The 21,898-nt window shown below is 34.7% G+C and overlaps 1 protein-coding gene across 1 annotated transcript in view; it reads left to right on the forward strand.

Moving 5' to 3' along the window:
• The window catches only part of LOC141464290 (connector enhancer of kinase suppressor of ras 2-like), a 213,283-nt gene that overhangs the window by 118,532 nt on the left and 72,853 nt on the right, over window positions 1-21,898 (forward strand). The window contains exons 8-9 of the mRNA XM_074147092.1: window positions 4,114-4,173; window positions 9,357-9,425. Coding sequence (XP_074003193.1) covers window positions 4,114-4,173; window positions 9,357-9,425 — 129 coding nt within the window. The remainder of the gene's footprint in view (window positions 1-4,113; window positions 4,174-9,356; window positions 9,426-21,898) is intronic.

Below are 21,898 nucleotides of genomic sequence, written 5' to 3' on the forward strand. Positions count from 1 at the left end.
GTTACAGAGACTGAATAGACAAGAAAACTTATTTCAGAGGGATAGCCATTCGTGTTGAAGAGGAAGGACCAGAAGACCGAAGGAGGTGGGATACAATAGAAAACAAAAAAGCCACTTCCCTCTGAAAGTCTCCCATCCAGAGCCTAGGATGGATTCCAGGATTTGGAATTTCCCTCGTTTATGTGCTTTTTGTCTGTGAAACTCACTGACAAAACAGTCTTCTTATTTAGCCTGATGTTTTTGTTATTTTACTTGGACAGCTTATAGGACTGAAACGTATGAAATAGCTTGCAAGCAGTTTGTGTAGAGAGTTCTGTGAGAATAATTAGCTTATAAGAGTATATCTTCATTTCCATCAAATTTTATAACAGAAGTCAGTAGGATCAAAATAGCAGATATGTGGATCCTCTTTTAATAAATTACTTTACAAGTTAAAGATTATGTTTATGTAAAAAATACATTATTACAGAAGAATATGACTCTCCAGTATGCTGAATCAATGGAACTGCTTTAAGCCACAGGTAAAATAGAAAATAATTGTAAACAAAACAACTATTTCTAACAGTTCCAGAAGTGTTAGCAGTTGCCACAACAGGATCTACTTAGCTATTCTTACCTGGGCTTGTGAAAAAGAGGCTTGCTGCTTCAATTCTTCAAATGCCGTATTAAATCAGTATTTGCCTGGAACTTATGTTATCTGACAGAAAATTTTTCAGAATGTATTTATATTTTCTTTTAGGCTTATTAACCATAAAAAAATGCTTATATTAGTGGAAACGGAATGAAACAATGATGAACAAAATTAAAGCCAGTAATCCATTAAATTGAAAGCAAGGTCCAGCTCTTTTGCCTAATTCAAACTGTAAATTATTTTGTGCTTTTTCTGGGTTGACAGAATTAACAGGTAAGTGACTAAGTTATGCAATTTTTGGCATTTCATATATGCCAGAGTAGATTATCTTAATTTTTCACTGGAAGTTTGATGAAAGTGATCCCCTCAAAGCCTTTTGTTTATATTCATAGACTACTTTGCGTGTATTTTTATATATATAAGCAATTTAAACTTGGGAATAATTACGCTATCCTATGCCGGTAATGCTTGAAATATGCCTGGAGGTTCTAGTCTTTCTTTTTACAAATGCTGGTTTTAAAAAGAAAAATAAGGATGGGGGTGAAGCACACCAGTCACTAAAATAGTGTTGGCACAGATTGTCCTTTAGAAACAATATTTTTTTAAGTGTTAGTGTCTTTTCACATTGAAGGAGAAATTGTCCTTTAAAAATCTTCCTACCACAGAAAGCAGCTGAGAGCTGGATTGAACTGTACACAGGCTGTTACACACTGCGGTATCTGGTGTAAAAGAATAGGCAAGTGCTGACAGCACATCAAGGACAGGAGTTTTAGGGAAAAATACAAAGTTGGAAGGAGTGATTTGAAGTAGGGAACATATCTGGCCTCTAGAACAGATGTCAGACTAAATAAAGCCATTTTCAGAATTGGAGTATGTTTTTCAAGGGGTTCTTTTTGAGAATACTTTCTATCTTGTTTTGCGTATTATACTAAAAACTCTCTCCTGGGTGGAAAAATATTTTTGGAGCTGTTATGTTATATATGATAGATACGTAAAATATATATATATGTTATATCTATTTAAAATACCTTGCATTCTGGACTATATAAAATAAAAAATAAATATAACATTTTAAATATTTTTAGATAGAATGTAATCTTTCAAGGTTTTCAGTTAACACAGATACGTCAGGGAAATACAGTGCTACTGTAATGGTCAAAAACAAACAAGCTCTTTCATTATTTTTCTTTTGGGAAAACAAGGCTGAAAGCTCTATCTAGGATAATTTGAAGGCTATGAGTCATTCTCTGAAATTGTTTATTTTTATATATTTGGTTCTTAAAGTTTAATAGCTAAGATGAAAGAGCAGATAGCAAAATGTAGAGTAATTCTTAGTGCTAAGTCAGTTTTTATGTCTCTCAGATGGCATATGTTAAGAGATAAAATTGTAATTAGATTTTTTCCAAAAATACACATAGCTTAACAGGAGGCTAAGAACTTTATGAAAAAGTATGTGATAAAATTTAGTGAAAAGTTTAGCACTGTCTTCTGGTTTGGCCTTAAAAATCTTAGTCTCTTGGTTTGTTAAGTGGGGAATGAATCTTGTCAAAAGAAGCAGAATGTTAAAACTGTGATATTAAAATTGATATTAAAAGTGTGTCTGGAAATGTGTTACTGAAGTCTACTATGTGTTAAAATAACAGACTTCTGTCATGGATGCAGCAACATGTAATATTCTGGCTAAAAGTTCACTGTGTAAATCCAACGTAACACATTGGATTTAAATATCAATTTAAGTTTTTTTAATGGAGACTCAACGTCCCATTCTCAGTGAGAACCTTCAGGGCTTTTCATGAATTAGTGCTGTTGTTTATGGCTTTCAGTTGACAAAGAGAATGAGAATCTGATGTTTGTCAGTAACAGCTGAAGGTACTATAGAAACAAGAGAACAGCAAACACTGATAAAATTAAGCCAACTGTATAGAAGAAAAGGGTGGAAGACCCCCCCGAAACTTCTTTCTTTGAGCTAATCACATTTTATTAAAGTGGTTCCAAGACTCTCAAGATGTAATTTGAACATCTTTGTTATTTAAATATATTTAAAATGAAATAGCTTATAAAGCAGTCTCATTTAAGAGAACAAGTAGTCATAATGAGTAAAATCTAAAATGCAATTTCATGTGCAGCAAAGTGTCCTCATCATCTTTAGCCAGTCTTTACTTTTAAGGTTTAAATAAGGTTAAAACTTGCTGAAGTGGAATTAGTTAATATTAAGGTACAAGTCACATTTTCTCAGGATGAAAAATCAAAACAAATGCAGGTAGAGCAGATTACTCGGGGCTTTGTCCAGTCAAGTTTTGATCTTCTCCAAGTCAGAGATTCCACAGCCTTGCCAACCTTTTCCAGAGTTTTATCATCTTAATGGTAAAATTCGGAGGAAAAAAATAAAATTAAAAAAAATTAAAATAATCTTTTTTTTTTTTTAATTGAGTTCCAACTTGTGTTCCTTGCTTCTCATGCTCTCACTGTGCACTTTCAAAAAGAGTTTGGCTCCATCTTCTCCTATACCCTTGCAATTTAGGTATTTCTAGAGAGCAATATGATCTTACCTTTGTAGTACTTTTACCTTTTCTTCTGTGTGTGTTTGTGTAAACACCTAGCCTGAAGATCTTCATTACTGTTCTGAAATTGTTTTCTGTGAACAAAATGCTATTTTTGTCGCTGGAGGCTCTAAGCTTCCCTTTTGACAGCACAAGGTGACGCAGAATTATTGAAAGGATAATGAATCAGCAGTACAATGTACCAATTAGATTAATTAGATTTCAAAATTTGATGGATAACCATACTATGTGGAGAGATATGAAGCTATGACCTTACTCCTGAGAGGCAAGAATACAAGCAATTGAGTCTCGCTGACATTTAAGGCGCGCTCTGTGTGTGAGTGTGTGTGTGTACAGCTAGATAGATGCCTACTTAGGTTGTCTGTCTCTATCATGTCCATTGTCTCCTTGAAGCAGAATTCTTCCTGGACTAATTACAAAGCTCCTGTTAGTTCACCAAGCTCATTTTTCTCCGTAAATTGGCAATATGAGCCCTGGCTCATATATTTTCTGAGTTGGGGTAGGGTTTCATTTTTATTGAATCAGTAACTATCTGAAGCCGGGGCATTTAAGTTTAAAGACTATTCCTGCTTGTGGTTTCAGTTTTGATACTTCTTTTATATCACTAGTAATAAAAAGAGGTCATGTTAAATATTTCAAATGCTGAATAGGAAGGAGCTTTTATGCTGATGTTCAATGTTTGGTCCAAAAAAACTTTGTTTGGAATAATAAAAAGCATTAAGTGAGAAAACGATGCTGTTTATAATAGGTCTTGATACATCTTTGTTTAACTTGTTTGCAAATGTTAACTGACCATGGTTCCTTCCAGTCTGTTGAAATGTTATGTCCTTAAACTGGAATAAACGTACAATTTTAATTATCATGCAAACATCATTTATTTGTTTCCTACAAATATTAATTACCTTTCTTGCCTTTTTTCAGGGAATGTATATCAAATCAACATATGATGGATTACATGTAATTACAGGAACAACTGAAAATGTAAGCCTCTTTATTCTAAATGACTTTTATCATGCATACACTTACTTCTGGTATATCTGCAATGGTGCATTTTGTAATATGAAAACTTGCTTTAAATCAAGCCACTTTTTATGAATACTTTTTTATCTTTTCTGTATATATATCATATCACCTTTGTAAAAACTTGAAACCCTTGAAAATAGACGTAGAGAAATATGACTCATAACTAACAATATAAAAAAAGGAAAATCTCACATTTCTGTCCTCAATGATTCTTCCAATACACCTTTCTAATAATGTTCATGTATATGTTCTCTCTGGCACAAAAGTGTTTTCCTTTATATTAAGTGATTTTTTTCTCACGTAAGAGCATCATCATTAGTCTAAAATCTTATTTGTTGTATTTAATTTTTGTACTCTACTTCAGATAATTCTCTCAGAACATAGGACAGTTCAGGTTCATACTAAAAATAAGAAGTATTTTCCTGTCAACAGAACAGTAGAAATAATATAACAGGGGGAAAAAATCTGCGTCAGGTGTTTATATTGACTAAAGTAGTCACAAAATTGCAGTTACTGATAAGCGTCATTGTCATCTGAGCAGCCCGTAATATGTACAGTCAGCTTGCTTTTTGCAGTGAGTAAATATTGTCATACAATGGTGAACACCGTTTTGTTAAGAGTTCTTTGTTTTCTTCTTAGAATGGACGGCAATTTTTTTGTGATTTTTTGTTTGTTTCTTTGTGCTAGTTACCAAATTAATATAAAAAGAATGTTAGAAAAATTAGACTTTGGAGATGATGCCTGTCCTAGGATTGACTCACAGAAAATGCGTAGCTTCTGTATGTCTAAGCAATTCAGTAAAAATATATTATAAAATAATAAATTTTAAAGTAGTTACAGTATCAGCAGTATGGGTGGATGTAAAAAACGTGTAATGAGGAAAGATAACATAAAATATTATTTTTTATATCAGACAGATTATAGAATAATCTTTGATAAGACAGAAAGTTTTCAAAGCTAGCAGTAATTACTGACAGGACTAGCACTAAGAAGAGAGAAAATGTGGCAAGGAGCAAATAGATTTTGGTACGTGGGCAGAAGGGGACGGATGACAACGTTAAGGAAAAAAAGTTAATTAACAATCCAAATGACTGTTGTGTGAAGATGTTCTTTTATAAAAATAACCATTCCTGAAAGAGTTGTATTAGGAGAAGGTAAGCACCATTGGACTTTCATGTTTTCCATCATCTGTAGTAAAAAAACAGAAGAAACCCAGAAAAATGTATTAATTATCTTTTTTGTTGTAGTCCCAGAAGTGTTAGGCAAATCTGAACCAAAAGCACACAGAAATGCTGCTGCACATAAATCAGGATGAGTGATCATAGAAACACCAAACAGTGTGACAAGAATAACAAAGTAGCTTCTAAATGTCCTTTTTGTTACTTAACTTGCAATTCATAATTATAAATTTGAAGAAAATAAATTGACTTCAACTGCTGCTTCATAATAAGACCCATTTCTTCTGTTTGTCATAGAGAGTTTTAGTCACACTGTTTTCATTTAGTCTTGGATCTGTTTAACAGCGTATGGCTGGATAAATTACAAGTTTAGATTTTATAAAGCTAATATTGAAATTAAGTAATGCTGACACCCAAGGAACATAAAATTATCACTGTGCAGCTAGCCAAAGATGTAAGTACTTGCTGGCATACACCAGTGGTGTGCTGGTCCTTATGGATAGGCTTCATATGTGATACTTTGTTCTGCTTGATTTCTACATATTGAGTAGTACTGCATCATGCAGGTTTTGTCACTCAGTTTTTAGACAGTGAAAACCCATGGAAAGCCTGATGATTTGTGTGTCACAATTTGTGAAGAAAATTCTAATGCAAATTAAACTTAAAATTTGTTTGCTTATTTGTATTAGTGCCATTGGCAGCATTTAGAAGTCTAAAAATAACTACACGTGTATCTTGGGCCCTGAAACGTATGAATGATCCATCTTGATTATATTGCAACAGATTTTGTTCATAGGTTGAATTACTCATGCTATAATTAATCCATTTTTTACTTAATTTTAATTCATTTTAGAAATTCAATGTAGTTTGTAGGGAAAATATTTATATATTTATAATTTAAATTCACAGGAGGTGTTACTAAATTGCCAGCCACTAAAATTTTTATTTTGACTAAATTTGAGATGTCAAAACTTTTTGCTTTTTGATAAGACACCACCATAAGAAGTCGCTTTTTTTTTTTTTTTTTTTTTTGGCTAAAAGTGTAATCATATGCTAAAATAAAGCAGCTTCAAAGACCTTTAATTTCTGGCATTTCAGCAAATTGATTTTCATTGCTTTTGAAGGGATAATTGACCTCAGAGCCAGTGTTTAATTTTAAAAGATAATAATTAGCTCAGCCTCATCAAAGTCAGGAAAGGAGCTAAAAAGAGAAAGAGTGAGGCCTTTGCTTTTCCAGCTGATGTCAACTAAGTTGGACATTATGAATGGTGGTGTTTACTTCAGTTTCCTGCTTTATCTTTCATTTACCTTTTGGAGTGATCAAGTTCGTATTCACATTGAACTCTAGAAACGTGAGTTGTGAGAGCACCGTGTGAGTAGTGTCTGAGTATTGCGAGCAGTGTCTGAGTAGGGTGGGAAAAGTGAGTAGCGTGTGAGATGTGTGAGCATTGTATAAGAGCAATGATTGAGTAGTGTGAGCAGCGTGTGAGTAGTGTCTAAGTGTGTTAAGAGTATGAGTAGTGTGAGCTGTGTGTGAGTACAGTGCGAGCAGTGTGTTAGTAATGTCTGAGTAGTGTGTGAAAAGCTTGTGAGCAGTGTCTAATTGTGTGAGTGGTGTGAGCAGTTTAGTGTGACGTTTAGTGCTGTGCAAAAAGAGTAGTCTGCCAAAATTCTGCAAGTTTCCACTAAAAGGAGAAATTGACACAGGAACCATGTAGTTCTTCATCCTATGAAGCATGTAGGTAAAATCCTGTTTATTTGAGTGCCGAAGGACTCCGGTGACAGAAGTTGATAATGACCAGATAGTTTAGCTCAAGGGCTGGACTCCCCACTGCAGGAGACACACAAGCCCTTACAAAAGGACAACAGAGATCAAACAGGTGAGGAGTTGGAATGTAGCCTGTGTTGGGGAGGTTGGGCAGAGCAAGGTTAGGAACGATAAGCAGTAGGCTGAAGGTAAAAGCTATGCTCGGGAGTAGCACCTATAACACACTTGGAATCACTGTCAAATATTGGCTATTTGCCCTATTGGCTTGGTTGTTCTTCCTGATTGAATAATTAATGATGTCACCTACTATTCTCCAGCAGCTGTGTAGACTGCAGAATCTATTGATTAGTCAGCAGGTGCTGACTATTGGAGAGTGATTTGACCTCCTTATAGATGAGTCTCTGTGGCATTTTATTCAGCAGTAATTGCAGTCTTTTTCTTCCCAGTGGCTATTTGGGTTTTTGTACCTTTTCCTCTTGTCCTTGTTCCTGTTTTTAATCTCTATCCACAAGAGGGATGGAAATGATGGATGGGATTTGTGGTTGGTGAAGACTATCCAGCTGAAGAGCTCTTGCCTGTTCCCTGGAGGTCTTGATCGGTATGCAGTGAATTCATGAGTATAAGTTTCTATAAGTCACCTTTTGTTCAGTAAATCTTTTCTTCCTTTGTATTTGACACCTGGCTCTTGTATCATGGGCAATTCATGTTATAGGCTGGCTCCAAAAAACATCCAGGAACTAAACTAAGCTTTGATAACGTAACCCCTTTTCTGCGAGGAACTTCTTAACAGTATTAGCGCTAGACCACTTTCTGTAGCTGCAGGTGGGTCTTTTTTTGCCTTTCATAGCAGGCTGCTTACTTGGACTGGGAACTGGAACTGTTACTTGAAGTGTATTTTGCTTTAAGTGTTTCTGCATTGTTTGAGATGGGACAATCTGTCCTGTCCTCTCTCTGACTGTGTCCAACGAGTAGAGTAAACATTCAACCTTGTCCAAGTCTCCTGGCTGGTCTGCTTCCTTAATAGCTAACTTCCACTGCGATTTATTTCTCAAGGTGGTGTCTCAGGTCTTTAATTCTTTTCTGGTTATTTTCTCTTGAATTTCAAGTTGGTGTACTTTGTCAGTAGAATGCTCTTGTAAGCTAGTCCACAGTGCAAGTAAGTTGCCATGAATTCTCAATTTTCTACTCCTGAGTATGACTGCTAATCTCCTGCATGCTTTATATATTTGTCTTACAGACTAAAGATCTGGTTTCATTGAAGCATTTAAAAATAGTCTGCTAAATAGCAGTTGACCATGTTCAAGTGGCTTTTCAATGGGTTTTAATCCATCTTAATGTGATCAGAAACAGCTGTGTTTAGAATAAGAGTTCAGTGATCCCAAAATTATGCGAGTGGTATATGTGGAGTAATGTGTGTATATGTTTGTGTGTCTATATCATAAAATCTTAGAATGGCTTGGGTTAGAAGGGACCTTAAAGATCATCCTGCCATGTGCAGGAGCACCTTCCACTAGACCAGGTTGCTCAAAGACCCATCCAGCCTGGCCTTGAACACTTCGAGAGAGATATATATATAAAAAAATATATAAAATCTCCTGAAGAGCTAGTCTGTCACTGACATTATCCATTTGTAAATTGCCACTTCCTGTGTTCAAATGGTTAGCCTAGTACTGTCTTGGAAGTGCTTGAGCTGTAGTGTCTTTGCAGAGTTTCTTCAGTGCACTTGAGCAGTAAAACTGCTACGTAAAGGACTATGAGACTTGCTTTTCTGTTACACGCATGGTTGGCTCAGCCCTGTCCCTGACCATGCGGTGGGCTCGGTATTTACTGACTTAACAGATTTGCTTCTGTGTGATGTAAATTCACTTGGTGTATTCCCAGCAAGATTGAGACTGCTCATACTCACTGGGGAGGTGAAGAAGCTGGAATAGTTCAACCAGTTAAAAAGGCTGTTCATCGCCAATGGAAGTGGGATTCTAGATTACTTCATCGAATGGCTGTCTGTAACCAGGAAAAATGTAGTTCCTTATAACAATAACTTGTCATATTTATAAGAACTATTTTTATTTGGTAACAATAATGCTTATTTGGAGACGGCTTTCTTGCTTCCTGCAACATTTGTTGCTTTAATTCCTGCTCTTCCCTTCCTTCTCCACAACCCTTGTGTGAAGTTAATTCTCCTCCCTTGTCCTTAGTCTCCTGCTGACCAGTGTAAGAAGATCCATGCTGGTGATGAGGTGATCCAGGTCAACCATCAAACTGTGGTAAGTATTTTGGAAATTTCACTCTGCAGGCTTTGCCTATTCCCACTGCTAAAAAGGTAGGAGTTCTTCTTAGAAGGTAACTTTGCCAAACTAGATTATTATTTATGTCTTTTAAAACATCATAACCACTGCTTATGCTTAATCAGAAAAGGCACAAGTTAAGTCAGTAACCAGCCCAGAAGGATTAAGCTAAATTTACATTTTGCATAGCTGCTGTTTAAATATCATACTCTTTCTATAAGGAGATCCCAGAATATTTCATTGAAGTTCTTAGACTTTTCATTATGGATACACCAGCTAGTTTAACTTTTTCTCTTAAACAGAATACTACATTCTGTTTAATATGGGATTCAGATTAAAAATGCAGCAGTGCTGTAACAGCCATATATTCTGAATCTGTTGGAGGGGGGAAACAAAGACGATTAAAGTGTTGATAGAAATCTGTCAGATTTTGCTTTTGTGCATTCTGTTATGCAGATTAATTTTTAAACAGATGAACAGTTTTATAAAGTTAGTGAAACTATTAATCTGTTTAAAATCACGTAAGCATGTGTATGCAGAAGTATATGCTAAGCCTTAAGGAACTGTAGTAAGTGACTTGCATAAGTTTAAATGTGCTTAGCATTGCATTTCTTTCACAGCTGTATGGTGTATTGTGTACTTAAGTATACAAAACTACATGTCATTTATGTAGAAATGCAGGAATAATATGTTTCTGCAGCATTCATAGAACTGTATCCTGACTTAAAACACATGTGACCTCACTGAAGAATTAATAATTTCTTTATTTATTAGATTATATTATTTGTAATTGAGGTCTAAAAGCCTGTCAGAGTGCCTATCTTAAAGCCTGTCAGAGCCTCATCCATGGTTAAATGATTATATTTTTCTTCCTATTTTGTGATGATGCAAGGTGCTGCCTTCTAACTGATCTAAGTTCAAATATTGATAACTACTGAAAAAAATGCAGTCAGATTTTGTCCCAGTACTATCTTAAGTCATAGGAACTGTCTGGTTTAAAAAAAAATAAAATTGTATGTTGCAGCAGAATGGAAACAGTATTACTGGAACTACAGGTGAAAGGAACGCTTGCATTTATGACTTATTAGACATGAGTAGCATTGTGACAATAATGATGATAACTTCCTAAAGTGCTTATATTTTAATGATCTAACTTTGTCTTGCTGAACCACATCTCCAAACACAGCAGAAGCAAGATTAAGAAATATCTTTCTGTCTGTCATTTGTGTGAGATGGAAATATGAAAGTCTGCCTATTAAAGTCTTATGATTAGAGAGCAAATATTTTCTCTTGAAAAGAAGTATAACTTATTCATTTAGACTTTCAATGTTAATGCAGGATGCAGCTCTTATCTATATTAGAGAGGTTCTATGAGTTGTCATAGTTACAAGTTGAAATATGCATTAGGCTGGTTTTCTCCATCAAACATACTCTTCAAGGGACAGACCTAATTTAATCTTTACTCCCATAGGTGAAATGCACTCGTTCAACTACTCAAGAATTGGCTTTCTGGATAGCAACTCTTTCCATGTGTGTTACAACAGGTCCGAGGTGTTTGATACTTGGAATCCCTTTCCAGCTAAGGGCACAGTACCAACAGCTGAGTCGTAGCATAAAATACCTTTTCCTAAAAAAAACCCCACTATTAATTATTCATTCTGAAGTTTATAATAAGCTAAGAAAAGAGATAAATGGCAAGCTATTTCTTTCAGAATTTTTTTCTTCCTTTGAAATGCTTGGGAAAGTCTCACTCTGTCTTCACTATGACTTTGGGAAGTCAGACAGTAATATTGAGTGTTTGCATGTTTCAGAGGTATATGTCCAACCCTCTTCCCTTGTGGATTGGAAGCTTTAATATTCTAAGTATCCCTTTGATCGTCAAGTGTGCCCTTTAAGTCACTTCTCGTATATCTTGCTGCAAACTACACTTAGCTGTGTTCCTTCTTCACCCCAGTTATCGCAAATTGTCATGATTGATATCATGCTTATAATTACCATTATTTCCGTTAGTGGACTAGAATAATTCAAAGGCAACAGCTCATTAGATTTCCATGTAATCAATATTTTAATACTAGCAAGACCAGCTCATAAAATGAGGTATAATCCATTTGAAATTAATAACTGGGAGGGGCAGCTGAGTAACCTTACAAAAGAAAGGCTTGAGTGTCTGTGGTGGTCTTAAGGGATTTCCAGAGCTGTAAACTATTGCTCACCAAGTAGAGGAGCATGAATTTGTGCCTGCACAGAGTCCTTGCTAGAACCCACTTCCTCATGCCAGCCTTTGACTCCACAGCTTAGCAGAAGCAAGCACTAGTAGAAGTAAAATTGTAAAAGAGGAAAATATAAAGCAGTTTGAAATTATACCTGGCCAAAGTGTGATTGTTCAGCTGCTTTGTACTTCTCACTTCTCTCACGATATTCTCTAGGCTTTTTTCTTGCCTGGTACTTGGTAGTAAAATTTCTACCACTAGTTTGGTTTCTGGATTAAATACTTGCTTCTCTCTGCAAAAAACTTATTCAATATTTTATCCACTTTTTTTAAGTCAAATGTCACATATTCGTTCTCTCTAAAATAAAATTGCAGCAAAAGTTTGCATTGATTTATAACAAGTTATGATGGTTGCATTTTCCCTTTACCTTTTCCTGGAGCTGAAAGAAGCAGAGTGTTTCTTTATTTCTGTAATATATCAGAATATTCAATATATTTTGTATGAAGCATTTAGCATTGCCCTGTGAAAAGGCAAATTATTACATTTAGTGTCCTAAATACTTCCTGGGTTGTTACAGAATTTTCAAGATAGTTAAAATATTACTTACAATATATGTATCTGGTGAAATCCATGGCCTCCACTCTCATGTTAGTTTTCCATAGACTCTACTTAAAGCATTAAAAGCCTATGTGATGAAAATCTGGTGTTAGTATTATTTCTCATTCCTACTTTAGCTGTTCAGTGGTAATGGAGGTTCCATGCTTTCATAAAATGTATACATGGGTTAAGTTATAATATGTAAAGATGCAGAAAAACACTTTCTTCAGAGATTTGTATGCTTCAGAGATTCTGCATCTCACAGGTTTTATCTTTGTTGTCCTAACAAAGATATTTTCTTAAGATTGAAGTTTCTGTAGCATTTTGGTAATCTATCAAATATAAATCCTGTTCAACACAATGTGTTTTGAAAGAATCTATTCTGAAGGTGATTAGATATAGTCATTTTTTATTGTCACTAGTGAAAATAGTTTCCCAATTAGAGAAAGTATGCATCTCTTTTAATAGATTCCAATCCTATAAATGACTACTGGCATCATTTAATCTGATTCTGACTGAACTAGGCCAATGCATTTTCTAGATAAATTCATATTCGCTCATTTCATAAGACTATTTGAGGTTTAAAACTTTCATTGATGTTCCCACAACCTGTAATAAATTGTTCCGGTAGTTAATTATTCTCATTGCTGGGGGAAAAAGTCATTTTATTTGTAGTCTACATTTGTCTGGCACAAGCTTCCAGTCCTTTGATCTTGATATATTTTTATCTATTAGATTGGAGAGCAGGTTTCTCATTTAGGTGTTTTCAGGATGCAATCAAATTACCTTTTCACTTTTTTCTGATGAGCTAGATAATTTGAGCACTTCCAGTTTGTCATCCTAATGCATGACCCTCCTCAACAACCTCTTTAATTTCCCAACTTTAGTACTTTGCGTATTTAACATTGAGTTACAGAGCTGTGCAGTGAAAGCATTCATTCATGGGTAGGGCAGTACTCCTGTGCTAAAACAGTACAGATGAGACTACATGAATGTAGCTATTACCAACTAGCTGTTTACTCTTTTTAAAAGGCTTCTCTTTTTAATTCACACATAGGCAGAAATGAAACTAAGAGGACACTTTGATTTGATTATTTTTTTTCCCCTTTAAAAACAAAACTGTAATTTCAATTTAAGTTTGACTCTCATCAGGAAGTCCAATTTAAGAGGATAATTATTATCTCCTTTGAAACTGAGAGAGGAGTAAGCTTTTAAACAGGTTTAAGAAGATGCAGACTTGGAAATAGTTGTGCTGTCCCTGCATTGGAGTGGAGTCAGCACAGGTAACAGCATTTCTAGTCCTGGAGGCATTTCTCTGGGGTTGTATAGTGATAGCAGAGGATTAAGCATGCTGACAATGTCCATCCATTGAATTGCTGGATGTGTGGAGTTAAGGATTTTGGGATTGATGTCGCTAGAATATTTTGGCTGTGTATTTTCTAAATGAGTATTATTACCTACGATTAATATGCATTTTCTGTATTAAGTAAGAAATACCAGATATCTAGGAGGTAGCTATATTCATACTCTCACTTGTATTTTTCCCTTGAAACCAGTTACATAACAAATATATTAAATATATTAACAATACAAACCCACTTGTTTTACTTTTCAAATAACTTTTAAATGCAGCTGAGGCTGAGAGGTTTGGTTAGTTTTGGATTTTTTTAAAAACAAGAGTTGAGAAAGTATCAAAGGAAAGCAGCTAACAAATTATATAATGCAACAATTGAAAGAGTTAGAAATAAAAGACTTACTATGTGGAATCTGGTCTAACCAAGGAACACTCTGTAATACAATTATAAAGATCAAAGAAGAAATAATAGTACTTTAGGCAAGAAATTAATTAAATCGGGCGATTCACCACTGGCTGTTAAGATCATTTAATCATTATCCAGTTTCCTTATTTGCTTTTCTACTTGTCCTTCTTGCTTATTAGTTTTTAAACTTTCTTATGCTGTTTTATTAAAAGTTATACGTTCTAAATTACTGCCACACCAACTCTTTATTTTTTCTTACAGTAACAACAGGCACTAGTTCTGCCAGTGCCTTGTAGACTTTTACTTCCTTTCTTATAAAATCATACACAAGTGCTGAATATACCACTGTGCATTTATTTGCTTGTAAAATTAATAATTACACCTTAGGTTGTATGGATAGCGTATTTTCTGCTGCTTAGTTGAAATAGCGAATTTCATATTGTGGTTTTTTTTAAGTTGTTTTATGTATGGGACATGATTCTTTAGTCAGCCAATTGGGACTGTCATGCAGTGAAAATAGGGTAGAATTGAAGCTAAGGCGGTCACTAGCCAAGAAACACGTTTCTTTCAATTTTCCGTAACAAGAATAGTATCAAACATAGAGCAAAGAGAACAAAACCAGTCATAACAAATATATATACATATTCATGATGATATTCAAGGTTGGATAGTTTAATGCCAAATCATCTACATCTCAGTTTACTGAAGAGACTGAAACTTTCAACTGCAAGTCCCTGAGCAAGTATTTTTAATGAATTGTGTGCTTCAGGATAGCATTATACGCTGGAGAAATGTGATAAGGCAAAACTTACTGTAAAGTCAATACTATGCAAGATTTTGTAGGTGATTTAGAGAGGAAAGGATAACTAAGGACATGAAGGAAAATGGCATGTTAAGTGAAATGCAGCATAAATTTCTGAAAAGTAAATTGTGTTGATGTTCTACCTTTGACAATTTTTCAGACAACAGAAATATTGCAGATCCAAACAATATTGATCTATCTGCCTGACCACCTTTAAAATATTTTATCTACTTCTGTATAGAAAAGTTTTGATAAACCAGGGAAACCTGACTTCAGAAAACTGAAAACTTTTTTTTGAGCATTGGAATTTGAAGGTCATTTAATAGGACAGAGAGCAATAATAATGCTTTTGGGAATTCCTGCTGAAAGCTATATGTTACTCAGGAGCAACTGGGAAGACTCCAGAAGTCAGAATGTAGTAATTAAGCCCAAATCAACTGAGCGCCACAGAGGTGACGTGACCGAAAATGGCAAAGATGAACTTGGAATTAATCAGGAACATGTTTCCAGGAGAAACAGAGTTTTAATGCCATTGTCTCGATATTGATAATATCTTATCTGAAATACTGTGTGATGTTCAGGTCACTTACAGTTATCAAAGGTGTGAAAATACATGTGAATATTAAAAAAAAATGTAATGCATAAATAAGAAAATGTATCTTCTGTCTCATATGAAGAGAATTTTTATAAGGATTTCAATTCAGTTAACCCAGCCGGCTCAGTGTGAGACAGAATTCCTCTTTCTTAACAGACAGAGGCTATAAAGACCAGAAAGATAAAGAACTCTTTAAGGTAAAAAACAATGTTGTGCAAGAGCAAGCATCCATAAAACATCTGTAAGTAAATCTGTGGTAGAATTTAAGAGAATTTGAGAATTGATGAAAATGCTTATGTTAGAATTGCCTGCAGCTTTGTAGAAGAGTAAACAAATGGCTGTTGTAGCCTAGAAGGGCTCTTTCAGTTCTAACACCTTTGCTTTGTTGTGAAAGGTGTTTGCTCTGTTATCTCTAAATAGCTGTTCTTTTTAACTAATGTAGTTGCATTTTCATGCTTGATGAGGTTATTCTTTGGAATGAGGGATGCCTTGTAAATACCTGATCAGCAGCCTGGTACCCTTTCATACTGTTCATTGTTAAATCACAGACTTCTTCAAGAGTACATACATAGTCATACTTTTCAAAATTACATATGTTGTCAAGAGCCCTGGCACAACGAAATAATTTCAGCACTAATTTATCAGTGTAAAGATATTTATTGAATTAATATAGTATGTTTATTGAATTGTAAATTTGAGTCTTAATGAGAGCTGATTTTAGATTAAGGTGAATCTGTAAGTGTAGTGCCAGGTCACACCGTCTCTGTTTCAGCACACTGTGTGTAGCAAAATACAAGTAGGAAAAGGAAAGATAAAAACTGAAGGGGAGATGTCATGAGAATTACTTCTTTCACCGAGCGATGTCATTCTGTTTGCAAACAAATTACCACGTTACTTATTCTCAGGATTCTGCCTTTCCAAAAGTCATGTCTTCCAGTTGCCAATCTTGCAGCTTCTTGGAATCTTGCTGTATTTCTTCATTAGTTAATGAAAATAACTGTGTAAGATGATGGGAGATCATTTGTTTTTCCATCATTAATTACTGTTAGTAACAGGATATTAAGAAGAGTGAATTGGCTACAGGTGTTAATGACGAGTTTCCCATTCAGTGACACAAAGTAGTCTTATGATCTTCCAACACACTCTTTTCTAATAATAATTTCTGATTTCCATGTTAATCAAAAAAATTCACTTGATTAATTCCCTAAGCGGGCAAAGTGAATTATAGGCTTAAAATACGAAGGGATGATAGTCTGTTTCCTTAACAAAAAGTTCTGTTTACACAAGCCACTTATTTTTTTTTTTTTCTCTTAAATGCAAATATGAAGAGGGGTCATACTCTTGAGGTTCAAGTAAGTATCCAGATGGCTTTGCTTATGTGTTTAAAGAGCCTTGAGGGGAAACATCTGTCCTGGTTCATGTAAGGGTTACTGCAGTCAAAGCAGAATTACTTGTTTTCAGGTGGTGTGCAATGTAGTATGTTCTAAATATTTAGCAAATACAATTGATTTCCAGATCAAGTGCCTAACAACGTAGTTCTTAAATTCCTGTTTAGTTAATGCTCTCTCTCTCTCCATCCTAGGTAAGATCAAAGCAGGCATATGATACAGTGAGCAGAATATGCATGTCTCACAAGCAAATTAAGGTGTAACCTACCTTCCTTCTGTGGGGTGCACTCTGTAATTTTGTATTTCTTAGAACACTGTCATTCTTCAGAGTCCTGATAGATTTTTAGGGTTTGGTAAGGCAGTGAAGGAACTGAGGAACCACACTTCTGCTTTATCCCCAGAATTTTCAGGAAAAGCAGGGAAAAGAATATAGGTATTCTATCCGCTGTGCATTCCTAGTTCCACTGTCTAAGCTGTGTCTTCTGACTTTGTGCCATAACAAGTACGTATAATGTTTTGAAGAAATTGGCATGGAGCTGAGTAACTTGTGGTGGTTTTGACGACTGGAATCCTTCGATAAGCTGCATCATGTTCAACAGTCCAGCTGTTTTTTCAGTTTCTTTTAATAGACAAATATATCATGCACCTAATGCCTGTGCAGTCATCCACAAATGCACCAGTTTGTGTTTTCTTGTCTCCTTTTTTTTTTTTTGTCTGTAACATTAAGAATTTTTTCTATAGGTTTTTTTTTCCATACAGATTATTAGTGAGTCATCACTGGCGAGGTAGCCTTTATTTTATAAAAGGAGAAAAGGGGCTTGTGCAGCATGAACAGAATTTGGATTTATAAAAATGCCGAAGTCCCTATTGCTGGCAGTACGTGTTCCGAATTCCATCCATAGAAATCTAGATCTTCTAAATGAGAAGGAACAAAGTCAGCATAGGAAGATTCTAAAGATGCTGGAGAACGAGAGAAGAAAGTAGTTTACTGTAGGTCAAGGAAAGTGAGTTAAGTTTTTCTGAACATATTAGTTATGCAGTCTCAGCTACAAAATTATCAGGCTTTAGGTATACAAAATTACTACAGCAGTGTGGATATTTAAGTCATTATAGTTTTGTGGTAAAGAATTTTAGTATCATAGTGATTAATATTTTTGGAACTATTATTTTTAAAGTTACTATATTTTGCAATTTCCACTAATTATCAGGCTTGTACTTTCTATGAGGAAGCTAACAAATCCTTGAACATAAACAAGAGTATACATTTATTTTTTTTCCCCTGGAGTCCTTCTTTCCACACTGAGGATGTACAAACCAATAAAAATTATTGATTAGAGTGATCCTAAGTGTAAACCACCAAAATCTTAAGCTTCTGCCTGCCTCTTATCATTTTCAGTGAGTTATTCTGCATTATCCTACTTTTCTTCTATATTTAGCATCTAAATTAAAAAGAAAAACATTTTTTTTTTCTAAAATTAAGAATCAATGATTTTAAGCCAGTGTCAAAGTTTCTGTGACTCTAATCTTTTTACAGACTATGCATGTCACTGTGGTAGCAATTGTCACTGCTGGCGTCTGACTGTGTTTTGTTTTTTCCTTTGACTTATGAAGTAACGCAACAGCAGGCATGTGGCTTTCCACATTCTAGGTTTTGTAGGACCAGCTTATAAAGAGATAAAAAATAGTGCACTGTATTTCAATATGCAAATATGTTTCGCAGAGTGCACCATGACCGTGCTGTGCAAAGACAACATAATGATGTCCTTCTGAAATTTATTTGAATGTAATGGGTATCCTAAGCGCTCTAATTTCACTTACTCAGGAAAATAAGCAAAGTATTACATTATTCTTTTTTTCCTTCATTAGTCTAATTTTTATGTTTACTTTCATTACTGAGTGAAATATTGTATAATCTGATTATCTGAATGTATATGATAAAAATCTTAAAGGAGCAAAATACCCTTTTGCTGAATGCGTCTTACTATAGCTGGAAGCTAGTAATTGCTATTAAAGAATGATTCTTTAAGAATAAATGTCAAAATCTGTCTCAAGGACTGGTTTTCAACTGAGATTTTTAATCCACTCTAATGATTTCTATTTTTTCAAAGATATTTTTAGTAATACAATTTATAATAACATGTCCAAATTCCTAAGAGCTTTTTATCATAGCCTAGTAGTAATGACTGCAGACTGTTCTCTAATAGATCTTGGTTTTTAATGGTTTTGTCATTAAGGATCTCATTGGAATAATTTATCATTAACTTAATTATTTATCATTCTTTTCTAAAAGGAGCTCGTGGAACTCTAAAGATTTCAGCATTCTGAAAATTACATCGATCTATAAAAATTAAAAATAGTACACTTTTAATTCTATGATTGAGTTAAAAAATATAGCCTCTGTCATTTTATAAACAAAGCACAACTACAAGAGTTTGTTTGGAACACAAGTTGACATATTGCATTTTTTTGGCTGTGGCCTATGTATCGTTACTATCGCTTTCTGGTTTCCTGTGGCCAGTGCATTTTTAGAAAGTTTTCAATAGAACAGCAACATTAAAAATAGAACAGAACTTCAAAAACCTATTAAAATCCTTTTTAGAATCATGACACATACCGCAGTTCTTTCCAAGCAAAATGTTCACCTTTGGGATCCTGGCTTCAGCCCACTATGGGAGACAAGCTAGAACCTTACAGTTTATATCTTAACTTCTCTTCAGCCCTTATAAAAGGTTTTGAATTGAAATCTCTTCAAGGTTGTCTTTATTATTTTCCTTCCACCTCCATGTGCAATCAGATATTTCTTCCTCTAAGAGGAAGTAATTATAAACTATACCTGATATAATATGGTGATATATGTAGACTGCTGTGATTCTGAACACCTGAATCTTTTTCTTTTTTTTTTTTTTTTTGGTTTGGTGTGTGTTTTGTGTGTGTGGGTGTTTGTTGTTTTTTTTTTAATAGCAGAATGCACACTTTGGTCAGAAGAGCAATGAAGATTTAAGTGTTACAGTGAACTCTGACAGGTCAAAAAGCATAGCAAATATAGCAGCACTTAATGCTTGCATGTACTTGTTCAGTTACTGCTCTTGTATTCCTTAAGCTTTTCATTCTTATATATTCCATTTAAGGCTGCTGCAGTTTGGCCTCACTAAGGTTGTGTCTGGAGAAAACTGCTGTACGAGCACAGCATTCCAATTCCTGCTCGGTACACATCAGCTTGACACTAGGGCTTAAGACTTGAGGTAGTTATAACACTTACGACAGTCTTTACTGTGGTCATTTATTGCTACTGTAAAAGTCTGCTGTGTTTGGAATAGCAAATGGAGGGAAGTGCTTAATACAGGCATTTACCAAGGTGCTGGGGGCTCAGCTTTTCTGTGAAAGAAATTGACTTTTGAAAAAATATTTTGTTCAGGATTGGATCCATGCTGCTTTGTTTAGCAGAACTGTGGGTAGATAGGAATCATCAAATTAAAACCTCATTCGCTTCAGTAATGCTTTAAAAAAGGGCTCAATATTTAAAAGGGTAAGTGGAGAGTGTGTCCTGCACCTATTTGCTTTCTTTGAGTGGCAAATCTAGAAATAGTGTGTGAACAGAAGATGCAAATAAGTAAGGCTAGGAAAATCCTCCAAAGTCTTCCCTATGAATACTTACACAGGCCTTGCTGTGTCCCAGAGGTGAATGGGAACCACTAACCTAATTGTCACTTGCGAGTGGTTACTCCCTCCAGTAATTCCTCTCTAGGTAGGGTTGTTCTTGTAATTTGAGTTACTTCAGCAAGATCCTTAGTATACTTCCAAAAAACAACAAGATGAGACTAAATGGAGGCAATAATTTAGCCCTTGGGACCCAGGGGTAAGGTTAGGGGTGAGTAGCTGTTGTGGCTTGGGCCATTAATTTCCCAGAATTAAAAGAGGCTTAACTGAAAAGAAAAATTACTGAAAAGAAAATGGGTTCTGTTTTACCTCAAACCAGGACATTAACTAAGAGTCTGCTTTAGCTGAACCATTGTTCTGACAGCAGTGAAAGAGAGACAAATTTCAAAATTTTTGGTGTTGTCTAGTTATCTAGATGAGGTCACCAGTATATTGGCAAAAAATACAAGCTTTAGAAGTGAATGTTGGCAAATCCTATAGGCATTGCAATGTATTTCTGTTTCTCAGTACTAATTTAGGTATTACATAGGATACATTTTTTGAGACTGTAACATTAAAGACACTTCTTCAATAGTAGTATTACTCGGGAAACAGGGCAAACCAACTTTAATGATAATTCACAGTGAAATGCTAGCTGGTAGGAATTTCTTATTTTATTCATGGTGAACAAGTAATATATCAGTTCCATATAGGAAGGGCAAAAGGATTGCTGAATGGAGCCAAATTTATTCTCTTATTCAAACTAGTACAGTTCCACTGATTTCAGTGGTGTAACTTGAAAGAAGATTGGCTGAGGTTTAGAAAAATTTGAATTTTTATCAATTTCCCTTTCAGTTCTGAATTTACATATCTGACTGTTTTGATACCCTCTTTTGTTGGTTTTTTCTTATGTGTCTGTGGAAACACAGATAGCAATTCAGCAGAACTTAAATGTTTAAGAAATGTAAGAAACTACTTTTATCATAAACATCTTTATATGCTGTCATTTATATTATTATTCAATTTTAAAACTTCTTCAACCATTTGGGATAATAGGGTAGTGTAAACATTCATTTAAAAAAAAATCCCATAAAAATACAATTTCTGTTTTCATGTATAAATGGTTCATGGTAAATTCATACTTAAATAATCAAGAAGATTAAGAAATGCCTCTAAGTAGCTTTTTGTGAGCGGCGCATATAAAATTCTTTCAGTACTCATGATATTCTTTTTTATGGTTATGTTTACAGTTTATAGTAACTTGAATTACTCAGCTCTATCCAGGGACAGTATAGATAAATCAAATTATCATTTATCTTCAGTTAGGCTCTTAAAGCTGTTACACGTATGTTAAAGCTGTTACACATATGTTTCATCTGTTGCTATAGCATAGTCTGTCTTCATCTTCAGCAGTGAATATTTCAACTAAGGATTCAGATGGAAATTATTTCATGAGTTCTAGTC

This window comes from Numenius arquata, chromosome 5 (genome assembly GCF_964106895.1).
Source record: "Numenius arquata chromosome 5, bNumArq3.hap1.1, whole genome shotgun sequence".
NCBI classification, from domain to species: domain Eukaryota; kingdom Metazoa; phylum Chordata; class Aves; order Charadriiformes; family Scolopacidae; genus Numenius; species Numenius arquata.